Source organism: Phacochoerus africanus, chromosome 8 (assembly GCF_016906955.1).
Source record: "Phacochoerus africanus isolate WHEZ1 chromosome 8, ROS_Pafr_v1, whole genome shotgun sequence".
Classification (NCBI taxonomy): domain Eukaryota; kingdom Metazoa; phylum Chordata; class Mammalia; order Artiodactyla; family Suidae; genus Phacochoerus; species Phacochoerus africanus.
In genome coordinates this window covers 19,358,541-19,384,342 of record NC_062551.1, presented here as the reverse complement: position 1 = coordinate 19,384,342, position 25,802 = coordinate 19,358,541, and the positions used below count along the sequence as shown (strand labels likewise).

The window sequence follows — 25,802 nt, the reverse complement described above, 5'->3', positions numbered from 1 at the left end:
TGCCGGCTTGGACCCCCCACCGGAATCCTAGAGGGAAACGGAGTCTGATTCCGGCTCCGAGTCAGTCGTGGAGCCGGGCAGGGCTGTCCCTACGGCCGCCGCTTCGACGAATGGAAGAGTGGACTGCACCCTTAGCGGGACCACCAACCAGGAATCGGAGAAAAGCCGACCTCCTTTGGGGCTTGTAGGTGGGGTGGGCCTAGGGAAGGGCCGCTATCTGCAGAAGCCAGAGGATCAGAGGCGGGGGTCACAGAATGTCTTGGGAGGGGAGCCACTGTGGTCGTGTTTGAAAGATATCCTGTCCCATGAGGTTTGAGCAGAGGTTAAGACTGAGACGGCCAAGCAGCTCTGAACAGATTACATTTTCAGAATTTCCAATTTGTTGTCTGCAAAATTAGGGTCCCTGTACACACACACACATTACCTCCCCGCCCCCACCCCATGCCCCATGTTGAGGGTGGCCCAACTCACACAGTGGAAATGGCAAGCCCACGACTTGAGGTCTTAACACTAGACTGCAAGGGACTGAAGCCTAGCTCCTCTTCTTATCAGCCACTAATAAGCCCTGTGTGAAGTGGGATGGCATTGTTGTATTAAATAAGGCAGGACGTGCAAAGGCCATCCCAGGTCATAGATAAAGAAGGGAAGGAGAATAGGGCTGGTGCTGAAGCCTGTGAAATGATGTACAAATGGCAAATTACAAGTGTGTTTATTTATAGGAAAATCATGAGAAGCAGGAACAGACAGGGCTGCAGAAGGGGTGTGGCAGTGAGGCCAGGTACCTGAGTGGATGGTCCTCAGTTGGGTATAGGGAGCACAGGGCCAGGCTTGAGGGTAGGATTTTTCCTCTGGCAGCTTTACCAAGGCCTCAGGACAGGCATCAGAGGACTGGAGGGGTGTGTAGGGGGGAGCATCAAACAAAGACTTTCAGTATCTCCACCAGGCGTGGGTCCTTGTAGAGCTTTTCCTCCAGAGCCAAATACTTCAGTGGGGCCAGTTCCTTGTGGCTGAAATTAGAGGATGGAATGAGAGGGGGTTTAAAGCTGTTGCTCCAGCCGACAAGTGGGTGCTCTCGGCTCTCCCCACCTCCTCACCGATTGAGCCGCTGCTCCAGGATGCGGATTCGGAACATGGCCTGAGAGCAGTAACTCAAGTACAAGTCTTCATCCTCTGGCGTCAGGGTCACCTGGTTCTCCTGATACCACTGCTGCTTCTTCTGCAGCTCCTGGGTCTCCTGTGGGCACAGGGAAGAGAGAACAGGAGGGCCGACTGTTACCCAGACTGCAGGCTGAAATGCCAGTGGTCATCAGGCAGCCCTGCAAGGGTGGGCCCCGCTACCCCGACCAGCAGAAGCCAGAGGAGCAGAAGCAAGGGTCCTAACATGTCTTGGGAGAGAAGTACTGGGGTCATGTTTAGAGGGATATACTGTCCAAGAGGTCTGAGCAGGGGTCAGACAGCCATATGAAAAAAGAAGAAAAAGAAAGAAAAAAGAAAGAAGAGAGTTCCCGTTGTGGCTCTGCAGAAACGAATCCAACTAGCATCCATGGGGATTCGGGTTCGATCCCTGGCCTCGCTCAGTGGGTTAAGGGTCTGGTGTTGCCGTGAGCTGTGGTGTAGGTCACAGACATGGCTCAGATCTGGTGTGGCTGTGGCTATGGCGTAGGCCAGTGGCTACAGCTCCAATTTAACCCGTAGCCTGGGAACTTCGATATGCCAAGAATGCAACCCTAAAAAGCAAAAATAATAATAATAATAAAGGGCAGCCATGTGGCTCTGGACAAGGAACATTTTCACAGCTTCCAATTTCTTGTCGACAAAATGTCATTTTCTTTCTTTTTTTTTTTTTTTGCCATTTCTTGGGCCGCTCCTGAGGCATATGGAGGTTCCCAGGCTAGGGGTCTAATCAGAGCTGTAGCCACCGGCCTACACCAGAGCCACAGCAACGCGGGATCCGAGCCACGTCTGCAGCCTACACCACAGCTCACGGCAACGCTGGACCCTTAACCCACTGAGCTAGGGCAGGGATCGAACCCGCAACCTCACGGTTCCTAGTCGGATTCGTTAACTACTGAGCCATGACGGGAACTCCCAAAATGTCATTTTCATGTCCTCTCCCGCCCCCACCGTGGAGCTCTTTGTGAAGATTAAATGAGACCATGCATGGGAATTACACGGTGTGTACCTGATCAATAGAAATGGGCTTATTGCTCCGTCCACCTATCCACCCATCTCTCCTGCCCCTCACCCATCCCTCTACTCACCCTTCCACCCCGTGAACAAGCGCAAGGAAGGACAACTCTGTCTTTGCCACCTCAGGCCCTGACCGTGGCCCCTCGGTTAGTCCCTCACGATTCTGTGAGGTGGTGAGCAAGCAGCCCCAGACCCCTTTTCTGTTTAAAGTCCCCTCCCCTGCCCAGGCCCTGGCTGCACCTTCTCGAACCGGGCTTGGATGAGGTTGGCCTTGTCAATGAGCCGCTGCTTAAAGTCACTGAGGCACTCGTCCTTGAGGCGCACAGCCTGCCAGCGTGTCAGCTTCTCTCCCGGTGGGAGCTGTGCCAGGAACGGGGCCAGGTAATCCAGCTGGGCCTCCATCTGCCGCAAGTGCTCCTCGTGCATCACTCGCTCCTGCCGGGGTGGGCGGCGGGATGGTCAGCTGGACCAGCAGGGGCTGCAGACACCTCTTGACCAGCTCTTCAACATGTGCCCACATGGACCCCGGCCTCAACTCCAGAAATGCTTGATGCTTCTGGGACTGAGGCTTCAGAGGGACCTGTGCTGTCTCTTGTAGCTGCGATTATTTTTGTCTGTTTTTTGTTTTGCAATGATCATAACAATCCACTTTCCCAGGATTTCCATCCCATAGAGCTTCGATTATTGGTAACAGCCACTCTCGTATCTCGTGTGAATTCACGTGCCTCTACTTGAGCCCCAGCGTGTACCCAACACTCAGTAGCTGCTTGCTCAATAAAGGTAGTAAATGGTGGTTTTAATGATGTTAAATCAAGAAATGCTGGTGATGGGAGTTCCCATCATGGCTCCATGGAAATGAACCTCAGTGGAAATTAGCATCCATGAGGACCCAGTTTCAATCCCTGGCCTTTATCAGTGGGTTAAGGGTCCGGCATGCGGTGAGCTGTGCTGTAGGTCACAGACATGGCTTGGATCTGGCATTGCTGTGGCTGTGGTGTAGGTCAGTGACTACAGCTCCGATTCGACCCCTAGCCTGGGAACCTCCATGTGCCATGGGTGCGGTCCTTAAAAAAAAAGAAAAAAAAAACCAAAAAACTGCTGGTAATAGAGTTCCCATTGTGGCTCAGTGGTAACAAGCCTGACATATCCATGAGGATAAGGGCTCGAACCCTGGCCTCGCTCAGTGGGTTAAGGATCCAGTGTTTCTGTGAGCTGTCGTGTAAGTGGCAGCAACAGCTCAGATCTGGCGTGGCTGTGGCTGTGGCATAGGCCATCACCTGTAGCTTCGATTCACCCTCTAGCCTGGGAACCTCCATATGCTACAGGTGAGGCCCTTAAAAGCAAAAAAAGATGAAGAAGTGCTAGTGAGTCCTTTTTCCTGGTCCACTCTGGAGCCTTATTTTTGTCCTGCATTGGCAGCCAGGGGCCAGTGAAGTTAGAGATGTGGGGGCCAACGCCCACCCCTGGGAATCTGAAAAGCTTTTGACATATCATGCTCTGCTCTGTCTTGCCCACCTCAAACTATCTTTAGAAATCTCCACTAGGTGGGTGAAGAGGATTTAGAAGCTGGCCTCCAAAACCAAGCTGGGTCCTGCAACCTGAGGGGGACATGTGAATGCCCTGTGCGCAGCTGGACCTCCAGGGGAGCCCCAGGTGGAGGTGGGCACACAAATTTCATTCTCTCCTCGTGCAGTAGAGGTCATGGCTCAGCTGCAACCTGGAGGTGGGGGCCAGCTGGGAGATCCATGGAAATGGGCAGCTCAGCCGTCACCATGGTGTCTCTAACCTCATCCCCTATAAAGGGCTTCCCAGCAGAATTTGTGAATTCTCAGCACTGTGGCGGCCTGGGCCAGGGAGCGAGGCTCACCATGGCCTCCCGATACTCCTTGCTCTTCTCGTTGCGCTTGGTGTCGTAGATGGAGATGGTCAGCGCATGCGCCGCCTCCTCCTCCTCCCGGAGCTTCAGGATCTCCAGCACCTGCAGTGGGAAGTGGGGGAGGACCTGGTTGAGACACCGTCCATCCCTGCCGCCTCCCTTCCGCCCACTAGGCCCCGACCTCCAGTTCCGACTCCCAGGCCTGATGTCTGGACAACTTCTCCTCGTCCTTGAGCTTCATCATGGCCTCATACTGGTAGAGAAGCTTCTTGGTGTGCTCCGTGGGCTCCACCTGCAACAGCCACCACGTGATATGGCGAAGCAGCCAGGGCTGCGGTTGTGGACAAATTCTGCGGTTGGGTTCAAGTCTTCCCTGCCGTTTTTCAGCTGGGTTACTTCAAGCCAGTGGCTTAGGCTCTCTGGGCCTGTTTCCTTTTTTTTTTTTTTTTTTGGTCTTTTTGCCATTTCCAGGGCCGCTCCTGTGGCATGTGGAGTTTCCCAGGCTAGGGGTCTAATGGGAACTATAGCTGCCGGCCTACACCACAGCCATAGCATCATGGGATCCAAGCCGCGTCTGTCACCTACACCACAGCTCACAGCAACTCCAGATCCTTAACCCACTGAGCAAGGCCGGGGATCGAACCCACAACCTCGCGGTTCCTAGTCGGATTCTTTAACCTCTGAGCCACGACGGGAATTCCTGGGCCTGCTTCTTCAGCTATAAAACACAGCTAATAACAGATGAGGACCTGGAGAGTCAGAGGGGCTAAGGAATGTGCCCGAGTTGGCAGGATTTGAACCAGGAAAGCCAGCCCGGTGGTGGTGGTGGTGGTGAGACCTACTCTAGCCTCGGTCCTGGAATCTGCTCCGCCCAGGGCTGGGGGTGGGGACAATGAGCAGTCTTGGTCTGCTGGGCTGTCTGTCTTAGGGGAAAGGGGGACGATTTTCCAAGGAGCGCAAAGAGAAGTAACCGCAGACGGGAGCTCTTGATTTTCCCAAGGGGCACAGGTGAATTGCCAGGCTGGGAACCAGGACTTGCCATCCCAGTTCTCCCAAGCCGCTGGGACAGGACAGAGGTCCCCAGGGCGCTCTCCTCGCTCCACCCGCAGCTGCCCCTGCCCGCCGTGGCCTCCGGGCCCACCTCGAAGCTGATGCACATGTCGGGCGTCATGATGATCTTGTTGCCCTTGCTGTCTACCTCCGTGCGCCGCAGGAACTCGCGCTTCGAGGCCGTGATGTGGTCCTCGCGGCAGTGGTAGCGCAGCTGGATGCGCTCGTCCAAGATCATGAACACGCGCTCTGCCACATCCTCGTCCGCAGGTTTCTCGGGGTTTCGGAAGAAGCGCTCTGTGATTTTCTGGGAGGCCAGACGTGCATAGGATGGGAGGTGGGAAGGGGGATCTCTGTGCATGCCGGGCGGGGGCAGGACCAAAGGCCACTCAGGTCCTTTTGGGGGTTCATATGGAACACCCCTAAGCTAGACAATGACTCTCAAAGGCCCCAGGCTCTCAGTGCCTGGCCACTCCAGCCCTATACGGGGCTGGATTTCTTCTCTTGTTCCCTCCACAAGACTCCACTTGCCTACCTCCAGAGATGGTGCGCTCACCACCTCTCCAAGCTGCCTGCACTATCATGAGACATCCTGTACTTTTAGAAAGAGTTTCTTTGGTATTCAGACATTAAATACATGTGCCAAATAATTTATAATGATATGGAGAAAAAACAGTTGCACAATTTAATGTTAAGAAGGTGATGCAGGAATTCTACCTACCTACTTACCTACATACACACACATTTTGATTAAGTTACAAAAGAACTCTCAAAACCAAATCTTTTTTTTTTTTTTTTGTCTTTTGTCTCTTTAGGGCCGCACCATTGTCATATGGAAATTCCCAGGCCAGGGGTCAAATCAGAGCTGCAGCTGCTGGCCTACACCGCACCTCACAGTAACGCCAGATCCTTAACCCGCTGAATGAGGCCAGGGATCAAACCTGCGTCCTCATGGATACTAGTCGAGTTCTTAACCCGCTGAGCCACAATGGAACCCCAAAATCAAACCTATTAATATGTGGTACTATCTGAGAGATACCATTCTGAGATATTTCTACCTTTTTTCTACATGTTTAGTAATAAGTGTGATTTTTTATAACAGTAAGGAAATGAGACCTCCCTGGCCCAGTGGCTGAGGGCACATCTGGCATGGGAACAGCCCCGGGATGGTATTTGTAAAACAGGAAAGGTTGCTTGGTAAGGAAGTCGCCCCAGAGTGAAGGCTCTGCCCCTCCATGGGTAACGCTGGGCCACCAGAGGCCCCCTGTCCCCAGTGCTTACTCACCACCACAGGCCGGGGGTTTGACTCCGCGCTGTTCAGAGCCGTCTTCTTGACTCTGGGCCCGAAATCGACATGGCGGTAGGAGAGGAAGTCAGGCCGGCCTTGGTAATACTCTGTCATCGTCTTCGCCGTCTCCTCCCGCTTGATCAGGCCGTCCACGCGGGCCGTTTCATAAAACTCCATGACACGGTCCCTCTCCGGCTGCATGGACGTGTACGAGTGCACTGCCGGGACATCTGGGTGAGCCAGAGGGTGCTCTGGGCGGGATGACCCCAGCCCAGCCCCGAGGCTGAAGCATTAGGTGTGTAATCGGTGCCCTGGTGCTGGGTATTGAGGCTGCGTCTCACTTTTTTGTTATTATAAACGGCACCAGGATGAACATCCCGCATTATGCATTTTGTTGGTTCTTGCCTATTATTTGCTCGGGACACATTCTCAGCAGTAGGACTGCTGGCCAAAAAGCCTTCATACATTAAAGCTATTATTATTTTGCCCATCAGAACCTCCAGAAAAGCTGTGCTGATTTGCCGTTACACCAGCAATGACAGGGAGTCACTAGCTCACAGCCGATAGGACAGTTTTTTCATCTTTGCCAACATAAGGGTTGTAAGATGGTCCCTCACTGATGTTCTTTCCTTCCTTCCTTTTTATTTTTATTATTATTATTATTATTTTGTCTTTTGTCTTTTTAGGGCTGCACTCACAGCATATGGAGGTTCCCAGGCTGCAGCTGCCGGCCTATGTTACAGCCACAGCAACGCCAGATCCGAGCCGTGTCTGCGACCTACACCACAGCTCACGGCAATGCCAGGTCCTTAACCCACTGGGCGAGGCCGGGGATCGAATCCACAACCTCATGGCTCCTAGTCGTATTTGTTTCCGCTGCGCCAAGACAGGAACTCCTCCCTCCCTTCCTTTTTAAATCTCAGCTGCCAAGTGAGGTCAGTCACGTGTTTAGATGCATATGGACCCTATGCTGTTCTTTTGTGAATTCCTGGATAGGGTTGCTAATCCGCATGTCCCCACCTGCCTTCCCAGCCTCCTGGACTCGGGGGGTGGGGGAGGCAGGCGTGTCTGCACCTCCATGCTTCTGCCCTCCTCTGCCTCACCCCTGCGGGGTGCGTGCCCCACCACAGCACAGGCTGCAGGCCTGCTTTGCCTTCCCTGGAGGAGTGCTTCTCCCGTTTCCCTGGGGGTCCTGTGCTTCACCTGACCTCCCACGCATCCATCTGCTTTGCTAAGGGAGGCAGGGGCCACTTCTGCTGCTCGCCACCCAAGAACACACAGGTACTGGTCCCGCCCAGCCCATGCCAGCTGCCGCGGAGGCTGCTCTAAGGAGCATGTGAGGCCCCACCCCGGGCTCATAGCTGGCCTGGCAGTGGGGTCCACGTACCCCGCAGAGCCTGGGGGTGACCTGGCTTGAAGGAGTCGATAATCAGGCCCGTGATCTTGTTTACGTGCCTCAGCTCCAGCATGTCCTCCCGGTTCTGGAACCACTCCTTTACCTCCAAAATCTTGGTACCTGGGGGCAGGGGGAGGCAATCAGTGCTGGACGCAGCCGGGCCAGCCCCCCGCTCCATCCCACCACTCTCAGCACACGGAGGCCAGTGGGCCCTCGGTCACAGCGAGAGAGGGGCAGTGACATGGCCAAGGTCACAGAGCAGGTGGGGGGGGGGGGTGGTGCTCCTGCTCCCTGCAGCCAGGGCTGCCCCCTTACACTCTAAATCCTCGTAGGAGGTCAGGCGGCTCACGAGGCCATTGGTGTTGACGTACGGGGCCCACTTCTCCAGCTTCGCCCTCTTGTACTGTATCACCTTCTTCCCGTTGGGGCAGCGGGTCTCGAACGCTGCAGACACAGAGTGACTGGGGGCCTTGCTCAGCCCCTGCGTCAGCCCCTGACCACTGTGCTGTCTGCTCAGCTCTGCCAGCCCCCAAGCCCACTCCAGGGAGGCAGAGAAGAGTCACCAGGGGTGGCCCTGCCCTGGAAGGGATCTCAGTTTGAGCCTGACCAGAGGATCCGTGCCCTACCACACGGCACGCTCATTGCCAGGCCTTGGCCGGAAACCCCCCCCCCTTTACTAGGCCGACTTCTGATCCCAAAGACTTAGCTCAGAAGCTCTTTCTGCCCACCCCCCACCCCCCAGCCCCCAGCCTCCAACCCCTTGGTGTTCCACGACACCCTCTCTAGCCCTTCCCACCCTGTTGGGATGGCCTAGGCCTTCCCCGTGGGCCCAGGCACCCTCAGATGGGAGCCTCAGCATCAGCAGAGGTGGGCAAGGGGCACAAGCATGGCCGTCCTCCTGCTCTCCTTGCCTGCCCCCTTTTTGGTCCCGATTACCCTGTGCCCTCTGGGTTCTGGGCATGGCCTCCTCCTGGCAGGGTAGGGTGAGGGAGGGGGACAGCCGTGGCCTGGACCTAGGTCCTCCGTCACCTGCCACAGGGCCTCCTCCTGGCCCTGTTAACTGAGCCCCCTGCTGACTGGGACTGGGGCCAGGCCCTCGGTGGCGGCAGGCCGAGTGTGCGTATTGGGAAGGAAGAAAGGAAGAGGGTGCCGCAGGAGGTAGTGGGTGGAAAGGAGGGACCCAGGCAGCCTCTGCTGGTGTCCCCCTGCCAGGCTATAGCCGCAGATGTCCTCGGAGGACCAGGAACCAGTGAACACGAAGGTGCAGTACCTTCGGGGGAGATCTCAATCCGCTCCACCCACGCCGGCGGCATGTCGAAGCTCTCATCCTCATCCTCTTTGCCCTGTTGGGAGAGGTGGGGGACGGGGAGGGGGGAGGCTCCCATCAGGGCTGGGTCTTGGAGCAGAAGTTACAGTCAGAGCCTCTGTCTCACCCCCAGGGCCAAGCCAGGGTGGAGCCAGCGTTCTGACGGCTGTGACCCAAGACGGAGGAAGGGGAAGAGCTTCTGGACTCACCTGGTGCCTGGCGAGGACAGCCACGCCCCTGCCCTGCACGCCCCACCTTCCCGCCACCAGCAGAGGCACGAGGCAAAGCCACAGAGGAGTCAGGAGGACCCAAGCCCCACCCTCCATCCAATGCCAAGCTTAGGGCTCCCGGGCAAGGCCCTCAACTGGAGCCTCAGTTTTCTAACTGTAAACCGAATCTCTTGGGAAGATGAATTGATGCCCGTCTGTCAGGGTTTGAGACTGTCTTGCTGCCCTTATGGGGATTTTTTTTTCTGTTTGAGCCTAGTTTCCCCATATGGAAAATAAGGCCTGGGCTAGAAAAATGGTCTTGAAGTGAGGTAACCACAGAAACACGGACAAGATTTTTCCCAGTTGAAAAGTTCCCCCCCAACCCCCACCCGCCCCGAGTGCTCAGACGCCTCTCAAATCTGACACCCAAGCTCTAACCTGCTCACATTCTGAGGCCAGCAGAGGGCGCTAGTGCCCAGAATTTAGGCACAAGGGAGGAGGCTTTCTGGTCTCCTGAGGCGGAGGCGCTGAGAACACTCAATAGCATTTTCAGGTGGGTCTGCTGTGCTGGGCCAAGCACGTCTCCCCAGTGAGCTCATTTTGCTCTTAAGCAGTCCCAGGACGTAGAACAGAGTGGCCTTTGAGAACCCCGACTTGGGAGCCAGGCTCTCAAATCCCAGCTTCCAATACCAGCTCCATCATTTACTGGCTGTGTAACTTGGTGAGTTCCTTCACCTCCTGTGTGTTAGTCTTCCTATCACTAAAATGAGACAGTACTAATCATGGCCCATAATACTAGTACCCATCTCAGCAGGCAGTTGTGAAGATTTATCTAAGTTAAATAAGTTAGGCACCTACTGGCACTTAGAAAGGGCCCTGTGAGTGTTACCTATCTATGGACTGAATTCTGTTCCCCCAAAGCTGACGTGTCCTAATACCTAGTATCCCGAAATGGGACTGTATGTGGAGATATGATCTTCAAAGAGGTAGTTGAGTTAAAATGAGGTCATTAGAGGAGTTCCTGTCATGGAGCAGTGGAAATGAATCTGACGAGCATCCATGAGGACGCAGGTTCAATCCCTGGCCTCTCTCAATGGGTTAAGGATCCGGTGTTGCTGTGAGCTGTGGCATAGGCCGGCAGCTACAGCTCTGATTGGACCCCTAGCCTGGGAACCTCCATATGCTGTGGGTGCGGCCCTAAAAAGCAAAAAAAAAAAATAAGAGGTCATTAGGGTGGGTGCTAATCCAGTATGACGTGTCTTTACAAGAAGAGGACACACACGCACAGAGGGAAGAGCGAGAGGACACAGGGAGAGGGCGCCACCTACGAGCCAATATAGCTGACCCCCCTCCCCCATTTTACACACACACACACACACACACACACACACACACACACACACACGATGAAACTGAAGCTTCCGACAATGAGGAAGTTGGCCCAAGATGTCACAGTCCATAGCGAAGGCCTCTGGGCCCCTGACCTCCGTGCGCCGGGCCTTACGCAGACCTGCCTGGACGGCCCCTGACTAGGAAGGCAGAGAAGGGCTGTGGATGACGTGGGGAGGCCCCAGCCCGTGAGCTTTGGAAGGTCTGACAGGACAGACAGGAGAGGCCTGTGAGTGTGTGTGGAGGGTCACGAGGAAGGGCCTAGAAGGGAGGGAGGGCTGGCCCTGGGACCGCCCGGGCTTGTGGACAGGGTCCCAGCCCTCCCCTCCCCTCCCACCTGGGGAGGGGTTGCTGGACAGGTCCCGGGACCGGCCCAGGCCTCCGTCTGCCCATCTGTACAGTGAGGACACGCTCCGGGCCCTTCCTGCTTTGAAGAATCTGGAAGCAGTCTATCTGCGCCACACACATACACGTGCTGGGGGCACGTGTCAGGCTGGCCCGAAGTGAGACCGGGGGTCGGGTCCCCTCCCTCTCCCTCCCCAGCCCCCGCACGGCAGAGACTCACCAGATTTTCCACGTCGTCCTCATCGTTCATCTCGCTCATCTCGCTGTCGTCCCCCTCGGTCAGGGACAGGAGAGGCTTGCTGGTGTCTAACAGCATGTACTCCCACTTCACGGGGTCTCCCAGGTCAAAGACTAGGTCCTGAGGAGGAGGGGGTGGTTGAGCGCACCCCAAGGCCACCACCAGCCCCCCGCAGCCATGCCCAGGGCAAGACGGGCCTGGTGGGGGCGGGCGTGCAGCATGTGGCCCCAGCCACCCCGCCTCCTCATTCCCCAGGGATGGAGCTGGAACTCCCTCCCCTGTCCGTCCCTGCGAGGCTGGGACACTCTCTGGCCTGGGCTCGGCTGGGCGGTGGAGGGAGGCAGCGGTGTCCTGGGCAGTGCTTAGAGCGAACATAAGCTAGAGAGATTTTGCAGGAGGGGAAGTAGCAGGTTTGAGAAAAAAAAAAAGGCCTCCTCACAGGTTTTTGGTGTTTTGTTTCGGCCGCGGCAGGCAGTGGCTTGATGTGGGATCTCAGTTCCTAGACACAGGGTTGAACCCCGGCCGCAGCGGTGAAAGTGCTGAGCCTGACCACGAGGCCCCCCGGGAACGCCCCTTCTCACAGCATTCACCCCCTTGCCAGTGAGAAGGGAAGTGGGCAGGCTCACAAGAGAGGGACGTAGGAATCTCCTCCGTGATCCGGATCCTCTGTTCTTTCCATCCCAGCCGGCCTGGGCCTCGGCTCACCTTCCAGATAACTCCCAGCAGGTGGAGTATCAGTCCCCATCTACCTCCTGGGTGGTGTGGCCCCCCTCCAACCTCCCAGAGTCAGAGACCCAGAGGGAAATCAAAGGCTTAAGAACAGCTGCCCCCAGGGCATGTCAGCGTGACCCCTGGCCCTGGTTTTGGCCTCCCCGTCCTGAGTCCTGGAGGTGAGGGGAGAGAGGAGGGGACAGCATGGAGGAGAGGGAGGGAGGGAAAGAATTGCTTGTAGATTTAATAGCTGATGGTCTAGGCTTCAACAAAATGCACAGATGTCTAAATTTCTTTAAATCAGGTCCTCCGTTCTGCCACTTCTCTAGGTCGTAAGCAGCCATTTAAATATTTGGCTGTTTTGTTGGTTAGTTTATGGACGCACCCTCGGCATATGGAGGTTCCCAGGCTAGGGGTCGAATTGGAGCTACATCTGGCAGTCTACACCACAGCCACAGCAACAGCGGGTCTGATCCGCATCTGCAAACTACACTCAACCTACAGCTCATGGCAACACCAGATCCTTCACCCACTGAGTGAGGCCAGGGATCAAACCTGCAACCTCAAGGTTCCTAGTCGGATTCATTTCCACCACGCCACGACGGGAACTCCTAAGTACATACAATTCAAAGGAGCGACGATAACCCCATTGGAGTGGTCACACATGGGGGAAGGAGTGGGCCCTGGGCACTCAGCTACAGGGAAAGTCTGAAGCCCTCCTGGCCTAGTAGCCAGCTCTCCCCACAGACTGTGCCCGCCACACCCGCCCAGGCCCCTGTCCAGCACCTTGCAGCAGTTCCAACAGTCCTGCATGTTGACCCAGTAGTTCTTGTGGTTCCAGAGGCTCTCGATCCCCAGGAAGTGGTCATCGTCCTTGCCGTAGCTGCGTGCAGTGAACGGGTCAATGAAGAAGCTCTCAGGCACCTCGCGTTTCCCCGAGAGCACCAGCACCCAGGAGTGCACCCGCAGGCCATACAGGGGATCGGTCTTTGCACTCTCCTCCTCCTGTGAAAGGTGGGTGACCATGAGCCAGATAGATGGGACGGGGGCCATCAGGGACCCCGACGTCTCCCTGGGGCTGGGGAACTGGCCAGAAAGCTGAGTTCTGATCCAGACTGCTCCACTGGCTGGCTTCGTGACCTTGAGGCCATCCCTCCACCTCTGAGCCTGTTTGCTTTTTTTTTTTTTCCTCGTCTTTTTGGCATTCTTGGGCCACTCTCACGGCATATGGAGGTTCCCAGGCTAGGGAATCTAATCAGAGCTGTAGCCCCCGGCCTACGCCAGAGCCACAGCAACGCAGGATCCGAGCCGCGTCTGCAACCTGCACCACAGCTCACAGCAACGCCCGATCCTTAACCCACTGAGCAACGGCAGGGATCGAACCCCAACCTCATGGTTCCTAGTCGGATTCGTTAACCACTGCGCCACGACGGGAACTCCTGAGCCTGTTTTCTTGCCGATAGAATGCAAGGATCTGGCTCCAGCTGCGGTTTACAAACTTGCCTTTTGGAGCTCGAGGGTATCTGGGGTGTACTGGCTTTCTGTGCTGTGATTCTGGGTGAGATTTCACCCAAAGAAAGATAGAGGTACCCTGTGGTTTCTTTATCCCCATCCCTCTGGGAAAGGGTCACTCTGCCATGTTCACTGTTGCATTCCGCGACCTGGACCCTGGTAGACCCTCGATAAATAGTATATGGAAGGAAAGAGGGAGGAGGGAAAAGAAGGTAAGAGGGATGATGCATGTGCGGGTGGACAGAGGAAAGATGGGAACATGGATGGATGGAAAGAGCGATGGGAGGACTGATGGATGGAAGGGAGATGGGAGGATGGCTGGGAGGATGGATGCAGAGCGTACGTAAGTTTCTTCACTGAGCGGCTGGAATGAGGAGGACCCCAGAACTGCGCAGCATAAAACGAACTGCCCAGACAGCTGAGCTCTCTGCCTTTAAAAATCTGTCACGAGCAGCTTGCTGACCACAGCTGGGGATTCCCACGTGGCCCAGCAGAGGTGGGGGGTGGTTGAGGGATGGAGGAGGGGATTTGAACCTGGGGGCCCACCAGCACGTCCCTCGGTGACCCGTGTCTGTTTCCCATTCCTAGCAGCCCCTCCTCCAGAGCTGAGCTCAAGGGCTGAGGGCTGAGGACGGGGGACCCACCATGAGGCGCTCCTCCTCCTGCCTCAGCCGCTGCTCCTTCTCATCCTGGATCGCCTTCTGCCTCTTCGTCTCCTGCTCCTGCTCAAACCTGCTGCTCAGGTCCCTGGGCGGTCTGATGGCGTACTTCTTAGGTGGTGCCTTTTCCTCCTTCTGGACCGCCTATCACCAGACAGAGAAAAAGCATCAGCAGCCCTGAATCGCCAGCGGCCCCTGGAGCCTGCTTCCCGCCCTGAGTGCAGGGAGAGCCTCGGCCCCAGACCTGAAACCTGGGCAAGCCCTTCCACTTCCCTAACTTCGGGCTCTTCTGTAAAATGTGAGGAGAAGAAGAGCCTTGCCCCACTTGACCTGAGACGTGAAGACAGGAAAATGCCTGCGTGAGACGCCCATTCAGGCAGGTGCTCAGGAGATGTGCCTTTCCCGTCTCCGTTCCCCAGGGCCCAGACTAGCTGTCATCCAGATCTGACCTAGAGAGTGGGGCAAATTCTCAGGAGTCGGATTTTCCAGATTTTGTCACCGCAGGGTTTCACATGTGACTTGAAGTGAGAGTTTGCTGAGCAAGGAAGGAGAGCAGCGTCTGCATGTGCATGTGTGTGTGCGCGCACGCGTGTGTGTGCATGCGTGCATGCGAGCGCGTACAAATGTGTGCTGGAAAAATGTCCAGGAGAGAACCCTGCAGAGGCTGCAGAAGGGAGCCTGTGAGTTAGGAGGGAGAAATAGCACGTCTCCCCGGAGAGTCAGAGAGATGGTCTCAGTCCCTGGTCCCTAGTTTTTGGACTTTGGCCACAAAATCTATTTCATCCTAACATAGTTGTCTGTAAAAGAGAACTGATTACCCCACCACACAGCACTATTGAGAGGAGGAACCAGGAAAGTGGAGGACATGAAAGTGGTTTATAAACCAGAAGGTTCTCAGCATCCGTTAGCTATTGATGCCATTTTCATAATTAAAATTTTGGCTGCAGTAAGAGGCCCCAGTGTGAGCTCACAGGCCTTTGGAGCCAAAAGCAGTGAGGAAGCTTTTATTTCATCTTTCTGGCGAGGCGGGCCTGAGAAAACAGGGCTCTCCCCTGGTGCCTCCCCCTCCTTCTCCACCAGAGTGCTCTCCCCCACCCCTCCCTGGGGCCCCAGGTGCTCAGGCAGGTGTAACACAGGTATGTGCCTTGTGCTGGATGCCCCAGGTCCCCGCGGGGTCTTCTGCCCTGAGCTGCAGACACCCACGGGGGCTGGAGCCTGATCACAGAGTCCTAGAATTAATTCAGTTCGGGAAAAACATTTTCTGCCTATAATATGGCTATTTTCCAAATGCAAGAAATGCTTTTATGATTCCTACAATTAAATTCAGTTAAGAGTGTTTGTGGGAGTTCCCGTCGTGGCTCAGTGGTTAACGAATCCGACTAGGAACCATGAGGTTGCAGGTTCAATCCCTGCCCTTGCTCAGTGGGTTAAGGATCTGGCGTTGCCGTGAGCTGTGGTGCAGATTGCAGACGAGGCTCGGATTCCGCGTTGCTGTGGCTCTGGCGTAGGCCGGTGGCTACAGCTCTGATTCGACCCCTAGCCTGGGAACCTCCATATGCTGCAGGAGTGGCCCAAGAAATTGCACAAAGACCAAAAAAAAAAAAAAAATAGGAGTGTTTGTGTCCACAGTAGCTTCGGATCTTTATGGCACTCTCAGCCAACTACATAAAACACAACCACAGCCCGCTAGAGGGTTGGCGACCTGTTGTGCTGTTTAAAGGGACCTTTTTTATCTGGGAGAGAAAAAAAAAAGCAGAACTAAATGTTGGCCCATTTGCCTGCTTTTTCCTTATATGAAAATGACTGGATGGATTTTTCTCAAACACATCGGGTACATTTGGGAGCGTTTGACTTAAGATACCAGCCATGTGGTATTCACAAAATGTACCTGGTGGGGAACACAGAAGTGTTTGGGGAAGTGATTGACGACAAGGGGCGAGGGGCAGCCGATTTGGAGGACTGGGTCTGTGTATGTTAAGATGCCAAGGACAGGAGCTCCTACTTTGGCTCAGCAGGTTAAGGACCTGACATTTCCTCTGTGAGGATGCAGATTTGATCCCTGGCCTCCCCCAGGGGGTTAAGGATCCGGCATTTTTACAAGCTGTTGCATAGGTCACAGATGTGGCTCAGACCCTGCGTTCCTGTGGTGTAGGCGTAGGTGGCAGCTATAGCTCTGATTCAGCCCCTGCCTAGCCTGGGAACCTCCATATGCTGCAGGTGTGGCCTTAAAAGGAAAAAAAAAAAATGCCAAGGGCAGAGGAATCACCAGTGGTTTGAAATATGAACTCTACAGAGGCTGAAGGGCTGCCTGGTGATGGACCCGGGGCCGAAGCCGCAGGGACAGGCTGCTTCAAGGATGGTGTTTCTTGCGAGGGCAGCACGAGCCCAGCCTTACCTCCTTGGGCTTCATGGTGAGCGGGCACACCTCCCGAGTCAGGTCCATGAGGCACAGGTCCTGGGAGCCATAGCCGTTGACGCAGTAGGCATCGTAGCCCGCGCCGATGAGCATGGAACAGAGCAGTGTGCTGAAGTCGAAGCAGTTTCCCTTCTGGAGCTTGAGCACCGTGGCCGAGGAGTAGAGGTATGGGGGCTGGCCAGAGCAGGCTGGTCAGCACGGCCACTCCGCCACCCCCACTGTCCTCCCCCTCCGCAGGGGCTGGGCACTAGGGCCAGCGCGGGGCTGGGCCCCAGCAGGGCTCCCCAGCTTTGTCAGGTTAGGGAGCCTGCTAAGAATGGCGTGAAAACCACAGACCTGTGTCCAGAAAGTGCCACCCACGTTTGCCTAATTCCAAGGGGCCAAGTCTGATGATGGCGATTGGTAACATCGGGGTTTTAGTCCAAATGTCCCCTCACCTTCTACCTCCATCCTTCTCTTCTTCCTCAGTTCTCCACTGTCCCCATCTCCCTTCCTCCCTCCCACCCTCCATTCTTTTGTTGTCATTGTTCTTCTTTGGCACATGGAGTTCCCAGGCCAGGGGTCAGATCTGGGCCACACTTGTGACCTAAGCCAGATCCTTAACCCACTGTGCCAGGCCGGAGATCGAACCTGCGTCCCAGCACTCCCGAGATGCAGTCACTGAGCCCACTGTGCCACAGTGGGAAGTCCCCAGCCTCCATTGCTTTTTGTTTGTTTGTCTTGTTTTGTTTTTGCCATTTCTTGGGCCACTCCCGCGGCATATGGAGGTTCCCAGGCTAGGGGTCGAATCGGAGCTGTAGCCGCTGGCCTACGCCAGAGCCACAGCAACGCGGTATCCGAGCCTCGTCTGCAATCTGCACCACAGCTCACGGCAACGCCAGATCCTTAACCCACTGAGCAAGGGCAGGGGTCGAACCCGCAACCTCATGGTTCCTAGTCGGATTCGTTAACCACTGAGCCATGACGGGAACTCCCCCAGCCTCCATTCTTAATGAGACTGAGCTGGTCAGAAGCCCAAAGACTTGACCGGGGACCATGAGCAGCAGGGCCCGCTCTTCTCTCCCCTCCCCCACCTCCTGAAGTTCAAGGAAGACTTTGATGGTACAAAGAGGCAAAGGAAGCAAAGGGGCCCAGAGACCAGGCTTGCTGTGTGACCTCAGGCACATGGCTGTCTCTCTCTAGAACCGTTCCCACCCTCCCTCCCAGCCAGGGGTCTGCGAGGGACTCTGCCCAGACAGACTCGTGGGCTGTGACCTGAGACTGGCCCATCCTCTTCCCAACCTGCCTGACTTCCCATCTCAGGCATCATGGCCTAAGGACGCAGCCCCAGGGGGCACTTGCCGGCTTGAGGGGGTCGGGCAGGGGCACCATGGACAGGAAGTCTGAGACGAACTGGGCGCAGGTGTCCCAGTTGTAGAGCTCTGGGTAGGGCATCAGCGTGGGCCGGATGGTTGTGCTCACAAACTTCTGCAAAGGAAGAGACCGCAGGCCCTGAGGGCAGAATTCCAACTGGGAGGAGACCCTCAGGGAGCCAGGGTCGGGGGGGTTAGCGGGGGTGGAGGTGGGGTGGGGGGATGGGGGTGGTCAGCTCTCTGGGCCTGTCTGGGCCTCAGGCAAGGCCCTTCTAGCCCAGACCTAGAGTAAGCCCGTCCGTGCTGGTCCGGGTGTTGGTGATGTGATCGGGGCCCGCTGAGCGCCCCCCGATCCCGGCATCGCCTCCCTGGTGCCCCAGTAACCCTGGGAGGCAGGTCCCACTGACAGATGAGGACACTGAGGCTCTGCCAGGTAAGCTGACCTGCTCAGGTTCCCACTCAGTGGCAGAGCTGGGTCTGACCGGCTCTAGACCACCACCCAGTGTGGGGGGCCTAGGGCTTCTAGGGCCCTTGCTTTGCCACCCTGGAGCTAGTAGGCAAGGCCTCTGGGGTCTTCCTGTGGACTTGAGGATGGCCCCACCTAAGGGGCAGCCCCGGGGCAGCCCCAGCTGATTGCTACAGGGGAAAGCTGATTGCTGCACAGTGGGTTAAGTATCCGGCATTGCTGCAGCTGTGGCTCAAAATTGGTCCCTGGCCCAGGAACTTCCATATGCCTCAGGTGCAGGAAAAAAATATCACTCAATGGCCCAAATAAAACAGCCTGTGAGTCCTTATCAGCCTCCGGCTACTGTTTAGAAACCTCTGGACTCATCCCCTGCCATTCCAGCTACAGGTGGGGAAACGGAGGCCCAGAGAGACTCAGGGCCCTGGGGCAGGAAGGAGGGAGGCCCGTGCTCAGGTCCGGGTCCATTTTGCCTTGTTTCTCTGCCTTTCCCTGGACAGAGTTGGTCTCAGGGGCTGGAGACTGCACTGGGCATCTGGGTGGGGCACAGAGGCTCCAAGCCACCTCAGGCCCCATGGGTGACTCACACTGAGCCTGCTGTGGCGTCTGGACATTTGAGGGTTTTGTTGGGGGATTTTTTTTTTTTTTTTTTTTTTTTTTGCTTTTTAGGGCCACGTCCTTGGCATATGGAGATTCCCAGGCTAGGGGTCTAATTGGAGCTGCAACCAGAAGACTGCACCACAGCCACAGCAACTCGGGATCTGAGCCACGTCTGCAAACTACACCACAGCTCACAGCAACGCTGGATCCTTAAGCCACTGATTGAGGTCAGGGATTGAACCCGCATCCTCATGGATACTAGTCAGGTTCATTACCGCTGAGCCACGGTGGGAACTCCTGGGCATTTGAGTTTATAGGCTGCCCTGGAACGATGAGCTCCAACCCAGAAGTAGTCTGTGCTTGGCCCACCTCTCTCCACCCTCTGCTGTCTGCCCCCAGCCTCCCCACCCCATCTTACTGGCACTTTGCACTCGTTCAGGGGGTGCAGGAAGAGGGGCACGCGGTCCGGGCACAGGTGGCTGTACTGGCGGGAGAAGTTGTCTGCCACCTGCAGCAGGTGCTCCTCCTTGAGCGTGTTGCTTTGGTAGGAAAGGGGCAGCTTGGAGACGTCGATAGGGTCCTTGGTAAAGGTCCTGTGTCAGCAAGAGGGGCAGCGTCAGCCCGAGAGAGGCTAGGCCTGGCTCACAGGGAGCCCCCCACCCGCCTTAGCTGCCCTTGGCTCTATCCCTTCCTCACTGAATCCTCACAGCTACCGAGGAAGGCAGGGTCATTCTTTGCAGCTGCTCATTTAAACAGATGAGAGAAATGAGGCCCAGAGAGGTCGAGTGACTTGCCCAGGGTCACACAGCTAGGGTGGGGCAGAGCAGGGCCTGGGACCAGACAGTCTGAAAACACAGCCCTCACTCTGAACCGCCTCCCTCAACATCCTGGTCCTGCCTCCCAACCCAGGCACCACCATTCTGCCTGGTTCTCTCTCTGCCCAGCCCTGGTCTGACCCTCGCCAGGGCTGCTGGGCCAAAGCCCCCCGCCCCCCACCCCCCACCAGCACTCACGAGGGCTTCTCTGGGATGGAGACCTCGATCTCCGAGAGCTTCCTCTCCAGGTCTCTGAGCATCTCCTGCGTCACGGTGCTCTCCTCCTTCTGCACCTCCATCGGCCACATCGCCTTCTCCCCTCTCTCAGCCCTCTCGGCCGCCTCCTCCCGCTCGGCTGCCTCTTCCTCCTCCACTTTCTCCTTCAGGACCTCCATTCTGGGGTGTCTCTGACTGGCCGGAGGCGGGGTCTCTGCAGGAGGAATAAATGCACTCGGAATGGCCGACTTCAGACTAGGAGGGAGCCACCAGTGCCACCGTGTCCCTGGGCTGTAGCTTTAGATGGCCTAGATCATGAAGGGAAGAAACAAGTCCTCTGAACTTTCTTTCCATCAAGGAGAATGTCTCCACTTGGTGCCAGCGCATCTGTCAGAGTTTTCCTTTTTTTTTTTTTTTTTTGCCTTTTCTAGGACCGCTCCCATGGCATATGGAGGTTCCCAGGCTAGGGGTCCAATGGGAGCTGTAGTTGCCGGCCTTCGCCACAGCCACAGCAATGTGGGATCCGAGCCACGTCTGCAACCTGCACCACAGCTCACAGCAATGCAGGATCCGAGCTGCATCTGTGACCTACACCACAGCTCACAGCAATGCAGGATCCGAGCTGCATCTGTGACCTACACCACAGCTCACAGCAACGCCAGATCCTTAACCCACTGAGCAAGGCCAGGGATCGAACCCGCAACCTCATGGTTCTTAGTCGGATTCGTTAACCACTGAGCCGTGATGGGAACTCCTGTAAGAGCTTTCTGACATTTACAACTTTCCCTTGAAGACAAAGACAATGTAGGTCACAGACAGAACAGTTGTCAGGGTGGGAGCAGGTCACCCAAACTGACTAACATCGCTCTGCTTCCGTATGTTTATTGAAAGTTACCTTCTCTTTCGGGCAGGTGATGCTAACGCTGTAGGGGTTTCTGTAGTACTATGACTTCCCCTATTTAATGCAAGTCCAGTAAGTGCCTTGACTTAAAGAAAATCATTGTAATAGAAAGGAAGAAAAACAAGAGGTAATTTCACCAAACTTGGAGCACAGAGAGGGGAGGAACAGGGCTGCCCCTAAGGCACCTGCAGAAGGGGAAGGTGGGGTGGGAGTGACACAGCCTGGCCAAGTCTTGTGTCGACTCTCAGGAGGGAGGTCCTTTGTTGCGGGGGGGTGGGGGCACCCTGAGATGCCATGTGTGCCTATGTGAGGTTTTGTCTGCAGTCACAGAGCTCAGCGTCACTCAGTTGGATCAAAGGTCCAGTCGCCCCCATGCCATACAGCAGAACCCCGATTTTACTGGGAGCAGCAATGTGTCTGGTTTGAAATGGTCAACGTCCCAGCCTCCCTTGCAGCCAGAGGTGGCCCTGGGACGTGAACCCATTTCTGGCCGTAGATGCATGTTAAAGGGCAGGGCCCTGCTGCCCGGGGGACTGGGACATAGAGCAGGAGGTAGGGCTTTATGCGACCCTGGGATGAGCACACATGAGACCCAAGGCTGCCTGCCAAGGGCAGCAGAGTGGAGAGATAGGGGAGCCGAGTCCCACGAGGCTCGGTGGAGGCCTTGAGTGCCACCTGTAGACGCCCCGCCCCCCTGCCCCCACTCTGTGAGATAACTCGGCCTCTGCATATCTAAGTGGCCAATGTCAGGTTCCTTTTATTCCAGCCCGGCTGACCTATCGGCCTTCTGCCCCCCAGCTCAGGTTGTCCCGTGACCCTGCCTCAAATATCTCATTCCTTCTCAGCACACAGGGCGGGGAGGAGGAAAACCCAGCCAACCTAGAGGATGAAGTGCAGAGGGAGTAAGAACTGGGGGGCGGGGAGCAGGGTCTCCCCAGATTTGTCATCACCACCTGGGGTGGAATCAAGACCGAGAGGGCACAGAGGACCAGGAGGAAAAGGCTGGGCCCCACCACCGGGCTCCAACCCCGACGTGGGCCACCTGGGCCTCTTGGGGAAGCCAGTCACTGACCGCCGCCGTGGCTAATGGGGAACCTGGTTCTTCCAGCAGCTCCTGCTGGGCCCCTGGGCTACTCCTTGCCCCTTTCGGTTTTTGTTTGTGTTTTTAGGGCCATGCCTGCAGCATGTGGAAGTTCCCAGGCTAGGGGACGAATCAGAGCCGCAGCTGCCAGCCTATGGCCCAGTCACAGCAACGCAGGATCCAGGCCACATCTGCCAACTTCAGTGCAGCTTGCGGCAATGCTGGATCCTTAACCCACTGAGTGAGACCAGGTGTCAAACCTTCACCCACATGGATACCAGTAGGGTTCTTAACCTGCTGAGCCACACGGGAACGCCTTACTTTCCCCTTCTGCAATGGAGGTACAGATGTTTCCTGTCCAATGCTGACTACGACTCAGGAGGGGCTAAACTCCCCTGTTGCTGGAGGTCGGCCCACCCAAGTTCCAAGCGGGCAACATCACAGCTGAGGCCTTGTGTCTAACAGGCCTGTTCAGGACCCTGATTCTTTCCGGGCAAACCCCTTCCCACGCCCCCCATCCCCGTGGCACAGCCCAGTGATCACATCAATTTGTCGGCCTCTTGGGCCCAGAGGAGATGCCTTCAACCGGAAGGGCGGTGTTAACCATTACAAGACTTACAGTTTACTGAACACCTACTGTGTGCCAGGCACCAGGCTAAGGGTTTTACAGAGATAATCTCGTTTATCCTCCAATGACCCTGTGAGACAATAGCTATATATTGGTTTCTGCCCCCAGTTCCTGGCACAGAGGAAATCCTTGCAGTTTCCGAAGTGGTAAGAACACCAGGCATATATTGTTTTCTATGGAGGCAACGCAGGGCGCCCCCCTGGACGGCTCCTGTTTGGGGACTGAGCACCAGAAAGTCCACGTCACGATGAGCAGCTTGGACTTTTCAGCCCTTCCCCCATCTTCCAGAGAGGAGAGAGGAGTGGAAATGGAGTTAAGAATTGATCAAACCTGTCTCATTTCTTGGGTTTGAACCTGTATATTTCTGGCTCTGAAACCCATGCACTTAAGGGCCTAACCCAATAGTACGGGCTTCAGAGGGCATCCAGCTTGGTGAACACACCCATGTACCGGGAGGGTGATGCACCCCAACTCTACAGGGACAGAAGCTCCTGAGCTCAGGACCCTCCGAGACCCCGCCCCGTCTATCTCTTCGTCTGGCTGTCCATCTGTGTCCTCTACCATGTCCTTTAATAAACTGGTAAATGTAACACCGGTTTTCTCTGAGTTCTGTGTGCCTCTCTAGCAAATTAATAGAAGCTGAGGAGGGGGTCATGGGAGCCTCCTATTTGTGGCCAAGAGGGACAGAAGGTGTGGGGAACCCGGGGGCTGACTGCTTGCAACTGGCCTCTGAGCTGGGGTGGGACGTGCCTTTGCGGGACCGAGCCCTTAACCTGTGGGAGCTGCCGCTTTCTCCATAAGTAGGGGCAGAACTGAGTTGGGTCGTAAGGCACCCAGCTGGTGTGGTGGAGGATGACTTGGTGGGGGAAACTCCACACACTTGGTGAGCAGAAGCGTCCGCAGGGAAGGGTTCTGGGTGAGTTGTGAAGGAGATGCAACAGCGGGTGGGAGACCAACCTGAGTTTTTCCATGACAGACGTAGTCACAAGGGCAGACACTAAGATTCCCACTTTGCAGATGAGAAAAGTGAGGCCTAGAGAGGGCAAGCGCTCTACCCAAGGTCACAGAGCTAGGAAGGAGCAGACCTGGATTTGAACCTGTATATTTCTGGCTCTGAAACCCATGCACTTAAGGGCCTAATGAAATGAGGGAAATCCTGGAAGGGCTGGTTTGTTAGAGGTGGGCTAAGGAAAGAAGTAGGATGGGGAGACGTTCAAGGTGTCAGTGGGCAGCAGGGGGTTGCAACCGGGGTGCCTACTAAGATGGGCCCCGCGCCCAAGTTCACAGTAATCAGAGGTGGACCTGGGCCAGAACCCACAATACTCACTCCTCCCACCCGGCTGCCTCATCAGTCAGCTATGGTGCAGTTTGGGGAGGGTCGTCCTACCTTAAAGTTCCCCCAACTCTGTGCCCAGAGGTCCTCCCCACCCCACAGGGCCTTCCCTGCATCCCCCTCCTCAGCAGCAATCTCCCCCTCCTTACCGCGCGCGCACACACACACAGGGGCACATGCTGAAAACTTCCCCAGAAATTTTGGGGCTGAAAGCCCCCAGGTGGAAGAAGCCCCCTTACCACCAGCACCCTCGCCCTCCCCCTGCCAGGCAGGGTACAGCCACCCCCGTCCCTGGCCCCCAGTCTCACCCCTCGGAGGAAAGCCTGTCCAGTCTGTTAGCCGTCTCCGTGGTAACAGCTTTCCAGGCTCAAGGCAGGTCCTGGGAGAGGAGGCTTCTGGGAAATGTAGTCTTTTATCACCACCCAGGTCTGGGCAAGAGGAGACCCAGTGTGGCACATCCCTGACCAGTGGTGGGCTGGAGCCAGCTTGTGCTAGCTTGAGAGAGCTGATTGTTGAAACTTCAGGATTGTTTGTGAGCCCATTGACAAACACAACCATTATTAACATTAAAATTATGAAAATGTATAATAGATTATATTAAAAACAAAGGCAATAAATACTCAAAACTCATCCCTTCCTAATTATTTTTACCGCATTTTACTACTATCTAAACTCTTGTGGTTATTTATGCCTATCATATCTGTAACAACAAAAATGTTATATAATAGTGAGCTACTCTGCATCTTGTTCCATCTTTGAAAACCTCAGTCCATTTTTCTTTATTGAGGAAGTGTCTTGCTTCGATTTGCAGGACTTCCAGAGGTTAATCCTGGTTTCAGAGGCTGCAAATACAGCCCCCCAGTTCTGTCACAGGTCGGCTAATGTTGCCCGTGGTGACCGTCCTTAAACAGAAAACCTTAATTTTGATATAATTAAAGTTATCAAGTTTTGGTCTGATAGTTTGTGCTTCCTTGCACCTAAGCCATGAAAATATTTTCCTATGTTAACTTCATAATTTTACCGTTCCATTTAGACCTCTACTCTGCCTGGAGCCCACATTTGTATGAGGAGTTAAGTAGGGATTTGTTCTATTTTTCCCCATACAAGGAGCTAATTTTCCAAAACTGTCATCAGACCATTTGTTCCTGGCCATGTCACTCTTATTGTGCCCCAAGACCCGCAGGTGTACAGGAGCCTGCCACTGAGCCCTCTGTTCTATTCCACTGGTCTCCATGCCTATCCCTGCACAGACTCTATGTTGAATTGACCATGATGGCCTCGTAATATTTTTATATCTGCAGGTCAGTTCTTCCTTCTATGCCCTCTTTCATGAAGGATGACTTAGCTATTTGAGGCCTATACGCCTTCATATAAATTTTAGAGTAAGTTTTAGAAAGTCTTTAAAAAATCATGTAGCATCTTTATTAGAATCACATTGTATTCATAGATCACTTGGGGAAGGATTTTTATCTTTTGCTATGAAGTTACTTCTGTGCAAGCACACAAGTTGGTCTTCCTATTTCCTATTTGTTGCAATGAAAAAATTACTGGGACTGAAGCCATGGAGGCAGGACAGAGAGAACCAGGCAGGGAACCACATCGGGTGGGGTGGGGGCACCCTTCCTGCAGCACGCAGCTGACCATTGCGGCCCAGGAGGTGAGAAGATATCAGGCAAGGCCAAGCTCTGACTTCATCGCATTCATGCTGGCCTGGGTGGGCCAGCCACTGGGCAGCCCTCTTAGCCAGTATCTCATTGAATCATCAGCCCGATCGGACCGCTACCACCTTTCCCTGATTTACAGGTTCAGTAGGTGAGAAATTGGTCCA

General features: G+C 55.3%; 1 protein-coding gene across 2 annotated transcripts; it reads right to left on the bottom strand.

The window, feature by feature from the left end:
* Nucleotides 1-693: 693 nt before the first annotated feature.
* DRC7 (dynein regulatory complex subunit 7) lies at nucleotides 694-24,325 on the bottom strand. 2 transcript variants are annotated; one of them, XM_047792650.1, is made up of 19 exons: nucleotides 24,283-24,325; nucleotides 20,014-20,245; nucleotides 19,419-19,593; nucleotides 17,927-18,052; nucleotides 16,565-16,759; nucleotides 14,155-14,313; nucleotides 12,975-13,003; nucleotides 12,785-12,881; nucleotides 11,270-11,407; nucleotides 9,071-9,143; nucleotides 8,116-8,244; nucleotides 7,792-7,920; nucleotides 6,402-6,622; nucleotides 5,208-5,423; nucleotides 4,248-4,358; nucleotides 4,058-4,168; nucleotides 2,431-2,625; nucleotides 1,095-1,234; nucleotides 694-1,007 (listed from the first exon to the last, which is right to left on the bottom strand). In XM_047792650.1, the coding sequence occupies exons 2-19, from the start codon at nucleotides 20,208-20,210 to the stop codon at nucleotides 914-916; spliced, it is 2,535 nt and encodes an 844-aa protein (XP_047648606.1). In that variant the 5' UTR covers nucleotides 20,211-20,245; nucleotides 24,283-24,325; the 3' UTR covers nucleotides 694-913. The 2 variants fall into 2 exon arrangements, with proteins under 2 accessions (XP_047648606.1, XP_047648605.1); XM_047792649.1 differs by having other exon boundaries at nucleotides 12,785-13,003.
* Nucleotides 24,326-25,802: the final 1,477 nt, after the last annotated feature.